Raw genomic sequence first — 16,593 nt, 5'->3', positions numbered from 1 at the left:
CTCTTCCTACAATATCTAGACGGTGCAGCCTTGTGTGCTATTGACCTGCCTTCCCATAGCCACCCAGTGACCTGAGAGAGTCAATAAAAGGGGAAAAAGTCACGTGGTCAATTAAGGAAAAACTCAAATTCCTCTCCAACCCCAGGAGAATCCGTTAATGCCGAGTCTCTATATTTTCAGCTAACCCACAACTACCATTTTCAAACTTGAAACGTTCTTCTGTCTCAGAACTTGTTCAGTTCCTCTTTGAACGATTGCAGTGAATCCATACTCGCAACACCTTTCGGTAACCTGTTCTGGGGGTGGTGACTCTACCAAAAGAAATAGAATGATACAGCACAGGAGGAGGCCATTCAGCTCATCGCGCCTGTGCCGGCTCTTTGAAAGAGCTATCCAATTAGTCCCACTCCCCCTGCCCTTTCCCCATAGCCCTGCAAATTTTTCCTCTTCAAGTATTTATCCAATTCCATTTTGAAAGTTATTATTGAATCTGCTTCCACCACCCTTTCAGGCAGTGCATTCCGGATCATTACAACTCATTGCGTAAAAACATTTCTCCTCATCTCCCCTCTGGTTCTTTTGCCAATTACCTTAAATCTGTGTCCTCTGGTTACCGACCCTTCTGCCACTGGAAACAGTTTCTCCCTCGTGCTGTAAGATTCTATGATCTAATTTATCTTTTTCTTTTTATGAATTTTATAATCATGCCCCCCTATTTCCGTCACAATATTAAAGACAATTATGGACAAGGAAGACCTTTTGGCCCATCTTAATTCATCCATCCAGTAAGATCCTAAAGTCTTGCCATTGCAGCATCCAATTGTTTCTTAAATTATTCCAGATTTTTTAATCTACTGTATCCAGAAGTTTATTCTATATATCGATTGTTGAATTTCCTGCTATCAGTCCTAAAATTACCTTTTACTAGTTCTGAACTTGTATCCACTTGTTCTATTCTTGTAATTTAACTTTAGGTAATAGTCCATACCATTTACTGTCTTGTATACCTCTATCAGATCACCTCTTAGGTGCCTCTTTTCCAGGCTGAAATCCTAAGTTTCTCCAGTGTCCTCTCATAACTCAAACCTTCGACACTAGTCCGTCCGTATCCACCTCCAGTAATCTATCCAGTTGGACAGAATCTGCTCCTTTCATCATTTTCGAAACTTCAGTCATATTTTCTCAATGGCCTGTGTTTCTCGAATGAAAGTAGCCCCAACTCCTGAAGCCTGTCTTGACAGCAAAGAGCCCAAAAACTGGGTATCATTTTGATCAACCTTCTGCAAGGCCTCTATTGCCCACCATGTGTGGGACCAAAACTGAACACCCTTTTTCTAAAACAAAAGGTAGTGGGGAAATTATACAGGATAAAAATAGATAAAGTGGGGGTACTTAAAAGGCTGGCAACACTCAAAGTAATAAAGTCACCCAGTCTGGATGGAATGCATCCTAGGTTACTGAAGGAATTAAGGGTGGAAATAGCTGAGGCTCTGGCCACAATCTTCCAATCCACCTTGGATATGGGAGTGGTGCCAGATAACTGGAGGATTGCAAACGGTACAACTCTGTTCAAAAAAAGGGAGAGACACATACCTGGCAACTACAGACCAGTCAGCCTAACGTCGGTGGTGGGAAAACTGCGAGAGACCACAGCAAAATTGAAGGCAGTGGCAGCGTGGATACGAAATTGGCTAAGGGACAGAAAGCAGAGAGTAGTGGTGAACAGTTGTTTTTCACACTGGAGACAAGTATACAGTGGTGTCCCCCAGGGGTCGGTGTTGGGACCATTGCTCTTTTTGATGTATATTAATGACCTGGACTTGGGTATACAGGCATAATTTCAAAGTTTGAAGATGACACAAAGCTTGGAAATGTAGTAAACGGTGAGGAGGATAGTAGCAGATTTCAGGAGGACGTAGACTGGTGAAATAGGCAGACACATGGCAGATGAAATTTAACGCAGAGAAGTGTGAAGTGATGCATTTTGGAAGGGAAAATGAAGAGAGGAAATATAAATTAAATGGTACAATTTTAAAGGGAGTGCAGGAACAGAGGCGCCTGGGGGGTTCACATACACAAATCTTGAAAGGTGGCAGGACAAGTTGATCAAGCTGTTAAAAAGCATTCTGGATCCTTGGCTTTATTTTTTTTTTATTCGTTCATGGGATGTGGGTGTCGCTGGCGAGGCCAGCATTTATTGCTTTATCCCCAATTGCCCTTGAGAAGGTGGTGGTGAGCCGTCTTTTTGAACCGCTGTAGTCAGTGTAGTGAAGGTTCTCTCACAGTGCTGTTAGGAAGGGAGTTCCAGGATTTTGACCTAGCGACGACAAAGGAATGGTGATATATTTCCAAGTTGGGATGATGTGTGACTTGGAGGGGAACGTGCAGGTGGTTTTGTTCCCATGTGCCTGCTGCTCTTGTCCTTCTAGGTGGTAGAGGTCACAGGTTTGGGAGGTGCTTTCGAAGAAGCCTTGGCGAGTTGCTGCAGTGCATCCTGTAGATGGTACACACTGCAGCCACGGTGCGCCGGTGGTGAAGGGAGTGAATGTTTAGGGTGGTGGATGGGGTACCAATCAAGCGGGCTGCTTTGCCCTGGACGGTGTCGAGCTTCTTGAGTGTTGTTGGAGCTGCTCTCGTCCAGGCAAGTGGAGAATATTCCATCACACTCCTGACTTGTGCCTTGTAGATGGTGGAAAGGCTTTGGGGAGTCAGGTGGTGAGTCACTCGTCACAGAATACCCAGCCTCTGACCTGCTCTTGTAGCCACAGTATTTATATGGCTATTCCAGTTAAGTTTCTGGTCAAAATAGAGGCATGGAGTACAAAAGCAAGGAAGTTATGCTAAACCTTTATATATTACTGGTTAGGCCTCAGCTGGAGTATTGTGTCCAATTCTGGGCACCACACTTTAGGAAGGATGTCAAGGCCTTGGAGAGGGGACAGAGGAGATTTACTAGAATGGTACCAGGGATATGGGACTTCAGTTACATGGGTAGATTAGAGAAGCTGGGGTTTTTCTCCTTCGAGCAGAGAGGTTAAGGGGAGATTTAATTGAAGTGCTCAAAATTACGAAGGGTTTCAACAGAGTAAATAAGGAGAAACTGTTTCCAGTAGCAGGAGGGTCAGTAACCAGATGATACAGATTGAAGATAATTGGTAAAAAGCTGATTTTAAGGGGATGAGAATGGAACTAGGGAAAATAAACTGGAAAAATGTATTGACAAACAAAAAATAGAACAGCAGTGGGAAACATTTAAAACTGTGATCAAAAGAGTCCGGGAGAAATATATCCCACTAAAAAGCAAGAACAAGCCAGTAATGACTCACCCTGGATGAAATAAGGGCAAAATTGAAACTAAACAAAAGGGCATTCACTGAGTACATAGACAACAAAGGAGAGGATGATTAGAGGGAACACAAAAAGATTAGGAAAGAAGTCAAAAAAAACAATTAGGAAGGCAAAGAGAAACCACAAAATTGAATTGTCAAGGAATATAAAAAGAAATAGCAAGGTATTCTACAGACACATAAATAACAAAAGAAAAATCAAGATAGGGATAAGGCCACTAAGGGATACACACAATAAACTCACAGGTAATGACAGCGAAATGGCAGAAATATTAAACAATTAATTTGCCTCAATATTTACCAGGGAGACTAACAGGTGGACATGACGTTAGCAGAAGAAATCAAAAAAGATATAAAGACACTTAAGATAGAAAGGGGGGGAGATAATTGATAAACTAATCAAACTTAGAGAGATAAAACCCCTGGTCTGGATGAATTGCATCCACGCATATTAAAAGAAGTTAGGGAGGAGATAGCAAAGGCACTATTCCATATATATATAAAAATTCATTAGAAATGGGAATAGTGCCAGAGGACCGGCGGACAGTTAATGTGATTCCTTTATTTTAAAAAGGGAGATAGAACAAGTCCAGGGAATTATAGACCAGTTAGCTTAATGCTGGTGCTAGGAAGGATAATGGAATCCTTACTCAAAGATGTAATAGAAAAACATCTGAAACCGAAAATATAAAGAGTAGTCAGAACGGATTTCAAAAGGGAAGGTCATTATGACCAACCTTACTGAATTCTTTGAAGAAGTAACAGAAAAGGTAGACAAGGGTAATGTAGTAGATGTAATATATTTGGATTTTCAGACAAGCAAACGGTAGGAAGTGGTGTTCCACAAGGATCAGAGATCGGACCACTGTTGTTCACCATTTACATAAATGATTTGGACTCGAGAATCAGAAGTAGAATTTCATAATTTGCGGATGACACAAAATTGGGGGGTGTAGTTAATACTGGGGAGGACTGTGACATAACACAGGAAGACATTAATAAACTTGCAGAATGGGCGTGTAATTGGCAAATGAATTTCAATAGAGATAAGTGTGAGGTAGGAAGAATAAGGGGGCCACATACTACTTGGAAAATAAGAGTCTAAATGGGATAGAGGAGCAGAGGGATCTGGGGGTATAGATACACAGATCACCAAAAGTAGCAATGCAAGTTAATCTTAAAGACCTCTATCAGGTCATCCCTAGCCTTCTCTTTTTCTAGAGAAAAGCACCCCAACCTGTTTAGCATTTCCTGCTAAGTTTATTCTCAGTTCTGGTATCATCCTTGTGAATCTTTTTTGCACCTCCTCCAATGCCTCTATATCCTTTTTATAATTTGGAGACTGTGCACAGTACTGTAAGTGTGGTCTAACCAATGTTCTATACAAGTTTAGCATAACTTCTCTGCTTTTCAGTTCTGTTCTTCTAGAAATGAACCCCAGTGCTTGGTTTGCCTTTTTTATGGCCTTGTTAACCTGCGTCGCTATGTTTATTGACGTGTACCTGTACCCCAAGATCTTTTAGCTCCTCTGCCCCATTTAGACTCTTATTATCCAAGCAATATGTGGCCTCCTTATTCTTCCTACCAAAATGCACCACCTCATACTTAACTATATTGAAATTCATTTGCCAAATACATGCCTATTCTGCAAGTTTATTAATGTCTTCTTGCATTTTGGTGCATTTTTCCTTTGTTTTAACAATACCCCCCAATTTGGTGTTGTCTGCAAATTTTGAAATTGTACTTCCGATTCCCAAATCCAGATGGTACTGTAAATTGTGAACAACAGTGGTCCCAGCACCGATCCCTGTGGAACACTACTTCCCACCTTTAGCCTGTTTGAATTTTTATATATATGTAATAGTGCCTCTGCTATCTCTTCCACCCCAGGGATTTTATCTTCTCTAAGTTTGATTAGTTTATCAATTATGTCCCCCTTTTCTATCATAAATGTCTTGATATCTTTTTTGATCTCTTCTAATGTCCTGCCTCCCTTGTTAGTCTCCCTGATAAATACTGAGGCAAAGTAACTATTCAATATTTCAGCCATTTCGCTGTCATTACCTGGTGAGTTTATCTTGTGCTTCCCTTGGTGGCCCTATCCTTATCCTGCTTTTTCTTGTTAAATATGTGTCTGTAGAATATTTTACTATTTCTTTTTATGTTCCTTGATAATTTAATTTCATAGTTACTCTTTGCTTTCTTAATTGTTTTGTTGACATCTTTCCTAACCTCTTTGTATTCCCTTTTGTCATTTACTCCTTTATTGCCTATGTACTTTGTGTATGCCTTTTTCTTTAGTTTCAATTTTACCCTTATCTCTCTATTCATCCATGGTGTTTAATTGTTAGCTAGTTTGTTCTTTTTTTAAAGAGGAATATATTTCTCCTGAACTCTTGATCACCATTTTAAATGTTTCCCACTGCTGATCTATTTCTTTGTTTGTCAATAAAGTTTTCGAGTTTATTTTCCCAAGTGTCATTCTCATCCCCTCAAATTTAGCTTTTTTCCAATCTATTATTTTGGTCTTTGTCTACTTATGTTTTTCTCAATCATTATTTTAAACTTTAATATGTTATGATCACTGTTTCCTAGATGTTCCCCTATGCTTACTTCTCCGATTCATTTCCCATTACTAGATCCAGCAGTGATTCCTCTCTTGTCGGGCTTGTCACATACTGGGTAAGAAAGGAGTCATGTACACACTGTTTAAAAACTCCATTCCCCTTTCCCTACCTCTTCTTGCCAGTTTATTTGGGGGTAGTTGAAATGTCCCATCATGATTATTCAATGTTTTTTTTACTCATTTCCACTATTAGGTGGGCTGTAGAATATACCTACTAACATGATCGATCCCGTATCTTTTGTCTCAATCCATATGGATTCTGTATCTTAATATGTCCCTTTTTTCTATTGCCATTATGTTATCTCTAATTAGTACAGTTACCCACCCCCTTCCTTCCCTATGGTGCCATGGTTAGTATTCTGGCTGTCCATCCTGCAGTCTACATCCTTTTCCTCAGATAGCAAGTACATACATTGTACCTGTTGGATAGGACCATTGTCTGCGGGACCTCCTACTCTACCTCCCCTTGGTTCCACTTACCCTGCTAATCAACAGTCGCATTCTCCCCTTCCTGTACCTGTGCTTTCCTCTGAGGTGTGACTGTACTCTGGAGAAAGCTATTCAAAAATTTCTCCCCCTCCCTTATGCATCGAAGTGCCTCTAACTGGCACTTCAGCTCAAAGACTCTGAGCCTGAGTGTCTCAAGACAAAGACATTTACTGCAGATGTGACAATCGGGACAGTCTCACTATCCACAAACTCTCACATACTGCAGTCCCAATGCTTAGTCTGCACTGCCATTTCTAGTCTTTCTTTCTTTCTTTCTTTCTTTCTTTGTAGTAATACAAATACTTGATTTAGCTCGGATTCAGATTAATTTGTAACTAATTAGTCTTGTTTTCTTGTTTATTAACTTCTTTATTTTAGTATCCCCATAACTCCTATTTGTTATTTATGTGTACCAAATTTTTATTTAATACAGTTCAGATCCCTTTAATGTTGGTATCCTGTATTTAGTTAATTTTAATGTTATCCCTTTCGATCTAATTAATTACTCTTATTTATTGATATATTTACTGTTGCCCCTTGGTTTAAATTAATTAGCACCTCCTTCTTCCAATTCCCACTTTCACCAAATTCCTGTTGTCACACTGTTTAGCAAGTCACTCCGTTTAGTAGATTTACCCAACTTTCACCCAGCCCTGTGCTTAAAGCTCCATGCTTTTGCAAATATCCCTCTAATATATACCTTGAGAAACACACTAGTTACCCAGTTTCTGATTTCCACCACAATCTTCATTCTAGGAAGTACTTCTGGTGATTGATGGAAAATCAATGCTGGCCCACCCCAGGGTGTGTGGTTGCTCCTTAAGGCAACCGATTGCTGAGTGATAAAGACATGGAGGCAGGATTCTTGCTTTGTGTCTTGGTCAGAATATGGTGGTTGTCACGGAAGATAAAAACGAAAAGAGCAAAAAATGTGAAATGGCTCTCGAACCACCCTCCTTAACTTCCCTACTGTTCATTTCAGGGTCATCGTGCTTCTTCCTCATGATGCAAAAGTTGCCCCAGCTTCCCTTGGAACCATGATGGCAACGCAGGCAATTACCCTCGATTCCTACCCAGAGGACCAGCCGGTAAGACAGTGCTGGATTGCAATACTTTATTGCTCTTTGGTATATTACCTTTTATATGAAGATGGGGATAATTTTGTGAGGCTTCATTGATAGGACGGAGTGTTGTTACTGGAGAGCTTGGGTTGCAAAATCAGAATGATTGTATTGTAGCTTTATCTCCAATCCGCACTTGTGTCCAGCGAGGGTATGGAGCAGCAGCAGAGCTTCACAGATTTTACCGTAGTATCTAAGTAACTGAAACTGGGTGAGAGGAATTACTAAGCTCGACAGTGCCTGTGAGTTGGATATAGTCAATAACACAGGGCGCTCGGGAGAGATTATTGAGTGACAGTGTGAGGGAACTGGATTAACATCAGTAGAGATACAGTCAATAACACAGGGTGCTGGGGGGAGGGGTTACTGAGTGACAGCATGAGGGAGCTGGATTAACATCAGTAGAGATACAGCCAGTAACACAGGGTCCTTGGTGTCCCTGCTCCATTCTGTCCCTGCTGATATTCCAGTGTTCCTTCCACCAGATGTCTGCGGAAATATGTGTGGGGCAAATAAACATAATGTAATGGTGCAGCACAGAAGGAGACCATTCAGCCCTTCATGCCTGTGTCAGCTCTTTGAAAGAGCTGTCCAATTAGTCCCACTCCCCTACTCTTTCCTCATAGCCCTGTAAATTTTTTCCCTTCAAGTATTTATCCAATTCCCTTTTGAAAGTTACTATTGAATCTGCTCCCACCACCCTTTCAGGTAGTGCATTCCAGGTCATTACAACTCTCTGTGTAAAGAAATGTTTTCTCATGTCGCCTCTGGCTCTTTTGCCAATCACCTTAAATCTGTGTCCTTTGGTCACCGACCCTTCTGCCACTGGAAACAGTTTATCCTTATTTACTCTTTCAAAACCATTCATGATTTTGAATACCTCTTTGAAATCGCCCCTTAACTGTCTCTGTTTTAAGGCGAACAACCCCAGCTTTTCCAGTCTCTACACGTAACTCAAGGCCTTCATCCCTGGAACCATTCTAATAAATCTAGTAAATAGTAAATTCTAGTAAATCTCTTCTGCACCCTCTCTAAGGTTTTGACATCCTTTCTAAAGTGTGGTCCCACAATTGGACACAATACTCCAGCTGAAGGCGAGAAAGTGTTTTACATAGGTTGAGCATAACTTCCTTGCTTTTGCACTCTATGGCTCTATTTATAAAGCCCAGGATTCCATTTGCTTCTTTAATGGCCTTCTCAACTTGTCCTGAACCATCAAAAATTGTGTACTTACATCCCCAGGTCTCTCTGTTCCTGCACCCCCTTTATAATTGTATCATTTAGTTTATATTGCCTCTCCTTGTTCTTCCTACCAAAATGTATCACGTCATACTTCTCTGCGTTAAATTTCATCTGCCGTGTGTCTGCCTATTTCACCAGTCTGTCTATGACCTCCTGAAGTCTGTTACTTCCTTCACATTGTTTACTACACCACTGTATACTTCCCTCCAGTCAGAAAAACAACAGTTCACCTCTACACTCTCCTTTCTGTCCCTTAGCCAATTTTGTATCCATGCTGCCACTGTCCCTTTAATCCCATGGGCTTAAATTTTGCTATCAAGTCTATTATGTGGTACTTTATCAAATGCCTGTTGAAAGTTCATATACACAACATTCACTGCACTAGGGCAAAGAGGGAGGAATTCTTGAAATGTGTACAAGGGAACTTTCTTGATCAACGTGTTTCCAGCCTATCAAGGAAGGAAGCAGTGCTGGATCTAGTCCTGGGGAATGAAGTGGAGCATGTTTCACTGGGGGAGCATTTGAGCACCAATGATCATAATAATAGGTTTAGAATAGTTATGGAAAAGTACTAGGAAAAATCAAATGTGAAAATACTTAACTGGAGGGGGTTAATTTCAGTGAGTTAAAAAGGGATCTTGCACAGGTGGATTAGAATCAAAAATTGGTAGGCAAAACAGTAATTGAACAACAGGAGCTTTCAAAGAGGAGATAATTGTTGTTCTGAAGCTGTGGCTGTTCTCATCAGAACAGAGAAAGTTAAGGGAAGATTTGACAGAGGTGTTCAAAATAATTAACTGTTTTGAGAGTAAGTAAGGAGAAACTGTTTCCAGTGGCAGAAGTGTTGGTGGCCAGAGGACACAGATTTATGGTGATCGGCAAAAGAGCCAGAGGTGACATGATGAAACATTTTTTTACGCAGCGCGTTGTTATGATCTGGATGCGCTGCCTGAAAGGGCGGTGGAAGCAGATTCAATAGTAACTTTCAAAAGGGAATTGGATAAATACTTGAAGGGAAAAAATTTACAGGGCTACGGGAAAGAGCAAAGGAATGGGATTAATTGAATAGCTCCTTCAAAGAGCCGGCACAGGCATGTGGGCCAAATGGCCTCCTTCTATGCTGTACCGTACTACGATACTACCCTCATCAACCGTGTTAATTCATTAAAGAACACAATCAAGTTAGTCCAACACGATTTTTCTTTCCAAATCTGTGCTGACTTTCATTTATTAGCCCATACTTTTCCAAGTGCCAATTAATTTTGTTTTGGATTATTGCGCCTCAAATTTAGAAAGGCTATCTGTACTTAAAGCAGATAAGTCACCCGGTCCAGATGGGATGCAGCCTAGGTTGCTGAGGGAAGTTAGGATGGAAATTGCAGAGGTGCTGGCCACAATCTTCCAATCCTCCTTAGATATGGGGTGATGCCAGAGGACTGGAGAATTGCAAATGTTACACTCTTGTTCAAAAAAGGGGGTAAGGATAAATCCAGCAATTATAGGCCAGTCAGTTTAACCTTGGTGGTGGGGAAGCTTTTAGAAACGATAATTTGGGACAAAATTAATAGTCACATGGACAAGTGTAGATTAATAAAGGAAAGCCAGCATGGATTTGTTAAAAGCCAATCGTGTTTGACTAACTTGTTGGAGTTTTTTGATGAGGTAATGGAGAGGGTTGATGTTGTGTATATGGACTTTCAAAAGGCGTTTTGATAAAGTGCACATAATAGGCTTGTCAGCAAAATTGAAGTCCATGGAATAAAAGGGACAGTGGCAACATGGATACGAAATTGGCTAAGTGACAGCAAACAGAGAGTAGTGGTGAACGGTTGTTTTTCGGACTGGAGGATGGTGTACAATAGTGTTCCCCAGGGGTCAGTACTGGGACTACTGCTTTTTTTTATATATATTAATGAGTTGGACTTGGGTGTACAGGGCATAATTTCAAAATTTGCAGATGAAGGACATTCAGCCACCGACCTTCGGGTAAGCATACTCCAAGGCGGCCTTCGAGACACACGACAACGCAAAATCGTCGAGCAGAAATTGATAGCCAAGTTCCGCACCCATGAGGACGGCCTCAACCGGGATCTTGGGTTCATGTCATGCTACACGTAACCCCATCAGCGAACAAATGTCATCTGTTTTTAATATAGCGGGTCATTTGCTGTCTTTCTCTTCCTTCCGGATGTTTCTATGTTTCTGCCTCTCTCTCTCTGTTTTTTTTGGTGTTTGTATATTCGGTGGCCTTGTAGGTAACACCTCTCTGTCTGCACACTCTGATTGCCTTGGCAACGGGCAGTTGGAAAGACTATCTGTAATCACCAGGTATTGTTCTGTGATTTATAAATGCGAAGGGTTCGAGGATTTCATTTCCACAACATTCACCTGAGGAAGGAGGAAACCTCCGAAAGCTTGTGAATTTCAAATAAAATTGTTGGACTATAACTTGGTGTTGTAAAATTGTTTACAATTGTCAACCCCAGTCCATCACCGGCATCTCCACAACAAAGCTTGGAAGTGTAGTAAACAGTGATAGTAATAGACTTCAAGAGGACATAATCAGGCTGCTGGAATGGGCAGACACACATGGTAGATTAAATTTAATGCAGAGAACTGTGACGTGATACATTTTGGTAGGAAGAATGAGGAGAGGCAATATATTATCTAAATGGTACAATTCTAAAGGGGGTGCAGGAAACGGGGCGACCCTGGGGCGCAAATCTATGAAGGTGGCAGGACAGGTTGAGAAAGCAGTTAAAGAAGCATAGGAGATCTTGAGCTTTATAAATAGAGCCATAGAGTACAAAAGCAAGGAAGTTATGTTGAACCTTTATAATACACTGGTTCGGCCACAACCAGAGTTGTGTCCAATTCTGGGCACTGCACATTAGGAAGGATGTGAAGGCCTTAGAGAAGATGCAGAAAAGATTTACTAGAATGGTTTCAGGAACCATTCAATGTAACCATTCAATGATTCTATTGAGGGAAGTAAGGGTGGGAATAGCGGAGGGTCTGGCCACAATTTTCCAATCCTCGTTGGATATGGGAGTGGTGCCTAAGGACTGGAGGATTGCAAATGTTTCACCCCTGTTCAAAAAAGTGGAGAGGGATAAACCCATCAATTACAGGCCAGTCAGCAAAACATCGGTGGTGGGGCAACTTTTAGAGACATTAATCCGGGACAAAATTAATTGGCACTTGGAAAAATATGGGTTAATGAAAGCCAGCACAGATTTGTTAAAGGCAAATCTTGTTTGACTAAGTTGATTGAGTTCTTTGATCAGGGTAGTGGCATTGATGTGTACATGGACTTTCAAAAGGCGTTTGATAAAGTACCGCATAATAGACTTGTTAGCAAAATGGATTAAAGGGACAGTGGCTGCGTGGATACAAAATTGGCTAAGGGACAGAAAGCAGGGAGTAGTGGTGAACGGTTGTTTTTCAGACTGGAGGGAAGTGTGCAGTGGTGTCCCCCAGGGGTTGGTATTGGGTCCACTGCTCTTTTTGAAAATATTAATGACCTGGAGTTGGATATAATTTCAAATCTCAGAATTGTAGTAAACAGTGAGGAGGATAGTAACAGGAGGACATATAGACTGGTGAAATAGGCAGACACATGGCAGATGAAATTTAATGCAGAGAAGTGTGAAGCGATTCATTTTGGTAGAAAGAATAAGGAGTGGCAATATGAACTAAATGGAATAATTTTAAAGGGGGTGCAGGCACAGAGAGTCCTGGGGGTGTACATGCACAAGTCTTTGAAGGTCGCAAAACAAGTTGAGAAGAAAGCATATGGAAACCTTGGCTTTATAAATAGAAGCATAGAGTACAAATCCAAGGAAGTAATGCTAAACCTTGATAACACACTGGTTAGTCCCCAGCTGGAGTATTATGGCCAATTCTGGGCGCCATACTTGAGGGAGAGTGTCAAGGCCTTAAGAGAGGGTGTAGAAGAGATTCACCATGTATCATGGATGAAAGACTTCTGTTACATGAAGATACTGGAGAAGCTGTGGTTGTTCTCCTTAGAACAGAGAAGATTAAGAGGAATTTGGTAGAGGTATTCAAAATCATGAAGGGTTTTGATGGAGTAAATAAGGAGGAACTGTTTCCAGTAGCAGAAGGTAACCAGAGGACACAGATTTAAGGTAATTGGCAAAAGAATCAGAGGCGACATGAGGAAAAAAATTTTAAGCATCGAGTTGTTATGATCTTGAATGCACTGCCTGAAAGGGTGGTGGAAGCAGATTAATAATAACTTTCAAAAGGGAATTGGATAAATACATGAAGGGGAAAAATGTTCAGGGCTATGGGGAAAGAGTAGGGGAGTGGGACTAATTGGATAGCTGTTTCAAATAGCCGGCACAGGCCGATGGGCCAAATGGCCTCCTAATGTGCTCTGTCATCTGATTCTATAAAATCAGCCCCTATGGCCTCCCAGCAAAGCTCTGTTCATGGCTGTCTAGTTCCCTTTCAAATAGCTCTGTCTGTGCAGTAGATAATGGTTCATCCTCTCTTTTCCTATAACTCATGGTTCTTTCCTCTCTCCCACTTGGTTCCTTCTCCTTATCAGTAACCTCTTTCACTCATCATCCACTCTTTGTTGATTCCATTCTGCATTCAACAACTTTCATTGGACTGCACGCCTTCAGTTCAGGCAACCTCTATCCCCATTCTTCTGTGCCTCTCACTGGCGCAATGGACCTCCTTGTTTCTTTCAATTCTTCAAAGCTATAGTTTCTTGGTTTCTCCCACCTCTTACCTTTGATGGTTTCCCCATTGACATTCATGGCCTCACTATCTCCCCTCATTTTAAATGGAATGCTCCATCGCCTCTATTGCTAAAGTTGACTCCAAGAAGCTTGGTTTTCTCTTTCATGCCGAAAGCTGTTTTTGGCAGTTCCAGGAGTTATCAATCGTGCTTTTATACTCTCTAAAAGTAATTTCAGAACAACAGGAGGCCAAATAGGAGCTGGTAAATCTTTACACCACTTTTAAAGCAGCATTACAAGGTTGTATAGGGTATTATCTGTCACTATAGTTTCAAACTAACACTTTATAAGTATAAATGGGGTATCGGGGATCCCATATTTAGGAACAGTAGAGATTAAGACAGGGGCAATGCCTGACATTTAAGGGTGGAAAGCCTAAGAGGGTGTCGTACTTGGTCCTGGCTGCGCGTGCTGTAATTGGACAACTACCAATGTTTACCAGCACTCCAGAATTTACATCAGTGCTGGCATCTGTCTCTTCCCCTGCCCCCTCAAACCCTCTTGGAATGTACAGCTCCTCTTCAATTACTCTTGCAATTTTACTCTAATTGCAGTAGTTACTCATGGCAACAGTATTTTGCCGCAGGGTGTAATAAGTACATATCAAAGAGTCATTACAAAGTTGTAAATGTTTTTTTATACAACCATTCATTGTTCTCCCTGTGAGAGAAGCAAAAGCGACTCAGCTTGTCATGTTCCGGGCAGTCAGCTGTTCCCACTGAATGTAAGAGTCTAAATAGAATTGTCCGCGTACTGCAAGAGGTTGGCAATGCACTAGCCCAGAGTGTGTGGGGTTATGCTGTGAACAGGCAACGTATCTCAAAGGTCGGTGTAATCGTCTCACTGTTAAACTCGAACAGTAATGGCTAGAGCCGCTGTTGGCGATTATATAGGACAGCATCTGGTTGGGTAAAGATTTAGATTTGGGTGCTGAATATATTTCTAAAATTCTGAGGTAAAAATCCACATGTATTTTTAGAAGCAAATATTTTGAATCCTTATTCAGTTTTTACATAGAACTGTGAATAATTTCTCAGTAGCACCCTGTCCCGATTGCTTGCTTGTAATAATCTTGACTTTTGAGGGGGAATAAAATCTAACTCAATTTATGCAAGTTTTGATTTGCTTATCTCCATCTTGTCCTTAAGAATAGGAAATTGATCAGAATTCTGTTTGCAGTTTAAATCTGAATATTCAGCAATTTTGCATTAAGATTGTGAAATCCCTGTGCAGATATTTTTACCGATTTTAATTTTGGAATAGAGCCTTCTATCTCCTTGAGCTAGTTTGGATGAAGCCAGGAGTTATTGACAGTTGGACTGTTCCCCAGTCGCTTTCTGATCAGTATGCTTCAGGATGATAGTCTGATGCTGTCTGTTATGTGAACAGGGAATGAGGCTGAGTCGGGTATAAATGATGAGAATGTGTTGAGTTCCCATCAAATGTAAACTGTGTGCCAGTCATGTACTCCAGGCTCCATGTAATGATTGTTGGAAGTGGGCTTGTGATGGTAGTTCTGTTGTATTCTGCACACTCAATATCCATTGGCCACTGTTATTACATTTTGGCTTGTTTACAGAGCACCTTGGAATTGTTTTCTTGTTTTAACAACCTAGGATTAAGGGGAAATGCAAAAAAGTCCAATTGAAGCCAAGTATCACAGTGCTGCATAGTGCATGTGCTCTGGTGACTTTACTGAAGGCTGCTTGTCATTGCATGAAGACAGCACATGTATTCTGAACTATACAGAGGGCAACCATTTCTAAATCGGTACTATAAAAAAAGACCTTGTCCAAATTAAATGGAAGGAAAGATTGACAAATAGAACCATATATCTGCAATGGGAAATCTTGAACTGGGAATTGGAAGGGTACAAATCAAGTATATTCCAAGAAAGGAAAAGCGGAGTGTAATGAAGGTGGGGTTCCATAGATGAATAGGGAGATCTAAGGAATACAGGAAAGTTACAGAAAAAGTTAAGAGGGATTACAAGAGAAAATAAGAACATAAAAGGGCTTTCTGTAGGCACATTAGTAGCCAGACTATAAGCAAGGTAGGGCTTCTAAGAGAGAAAGAAGTACGCTTGTAGTGGAGGGTGGGGGAAATGGCAGAGATGCCATTAGTAAGGACTTTGCCTCAGTTTCACTGAGCAGGTAGATATTGGGATTGTAGAATCAATAGAGGTGCGCGTGGAACAGTTAGTGGGAGTTAATATTCAGAGAGATGGGATTAAATAAATTACTCAAACTTAAATTCGACAACTCACTGCCTGAAAGAGTGGTAGAGACAGAAACTCTCAACTCATATAAAAAGTGCCTGGATATGCACCTGAAGTGCCGTAGGCTGGGTGGCTCATTTTCGGCCGGCGCGGACACGATGGGCTGAATGGCCTTCTTCTGTGCCGTAAATTTTCTATGATTCTATGACCTGATGGATCCTGAGGAAAGCTAAGGAAGCAATAGCAGAGGCTTTGACTAATTTTCCAAAGTGCTGTTCAAAGAAAAATTGTTCCAGAGGATAGTGTAATGGCAAATCAGACTGCCCTCGTTAAGATAGGAGAAAGGGATAAGGCAGGAAATTACTAGCCAGGCCGTGTACTTCAGCTGTTGGTAAACGAGTAGAGTGCATATAATATGGGGATGAAATTACTAAGCACTTGGAGAACAGGAGTTAATCAGGGTCGGTCAGCACAGATTTCTAAAAGGCAGGTTGTGCTTGACCAATCGTATCAAATTCTTTGAAGATAAAGGAAACGCAGTGGATGAGGTTCATTTAGATTTTCAAATCGCGTTTGGTAAGGTATCACATAAGCACTTGGGCAAAGATAATGGTTCACAGAACTAAGGGAAGTGCAGCCACATGAATAGAGGTGGTCGGAGGGCAGGGGTAAGGGAGTTTCTCAGAGTGGAAAGATGTGGTGAGTGGGGTTCCACAGGGGTCTGTGTTGAGGCCACTCTTATTTACTATGTACAAGAATGAACTGAACTTGGGAA

The 16,593-nt window shown here is 41.2% G+C and overlaps 1 protein-coding gene across 1 annotated transcript in view; it reads left to right on the top strand.

Annotated features, from left to right (window-relative positions):
• Positions 1–7,445: 7,445 nt before the first annotated feature.
• LOC137327506 (homeobox protein PKNOX1-like) overlaps positions 7,446–16,593 on the top strand; it is a 62,703-nt gene continuing 53,555 nt past the window's right edge. Inside the window, exon 1 of the mRNA XM_067993399.1 lies at positions 7,446–7,550. Coding sequence (XP_067849500.1) covers positions 7,500–7,550 — 51 coding nt within the window. The 5' untranslated portion in view covers positions 7,446–7,499. The remainder of the gene's footprint in view (positions 7,551–16,593) is intronic.

Source organism: Heptranchias perlo, chromosome 11 (genome assembly GCF_035084215.1).
Source record: "Heptranchias perlo isolate sHepPer1 chromosome 11, sHepPer1.hap1, whole genome shotgun sequence".
In the NCBI taxonomy this organism is placed as follows: Eukaryota; Metazoa; Chordata; class Chondrichthyes; order Hexanchiformes; family Hexanchidae; genus Heptranchias; species Heptranchias perlo.
Note: the sequence above shows the minus strand (reverse complement) of the source record. Positions and strands in the feature narration are given on the sequence as shown.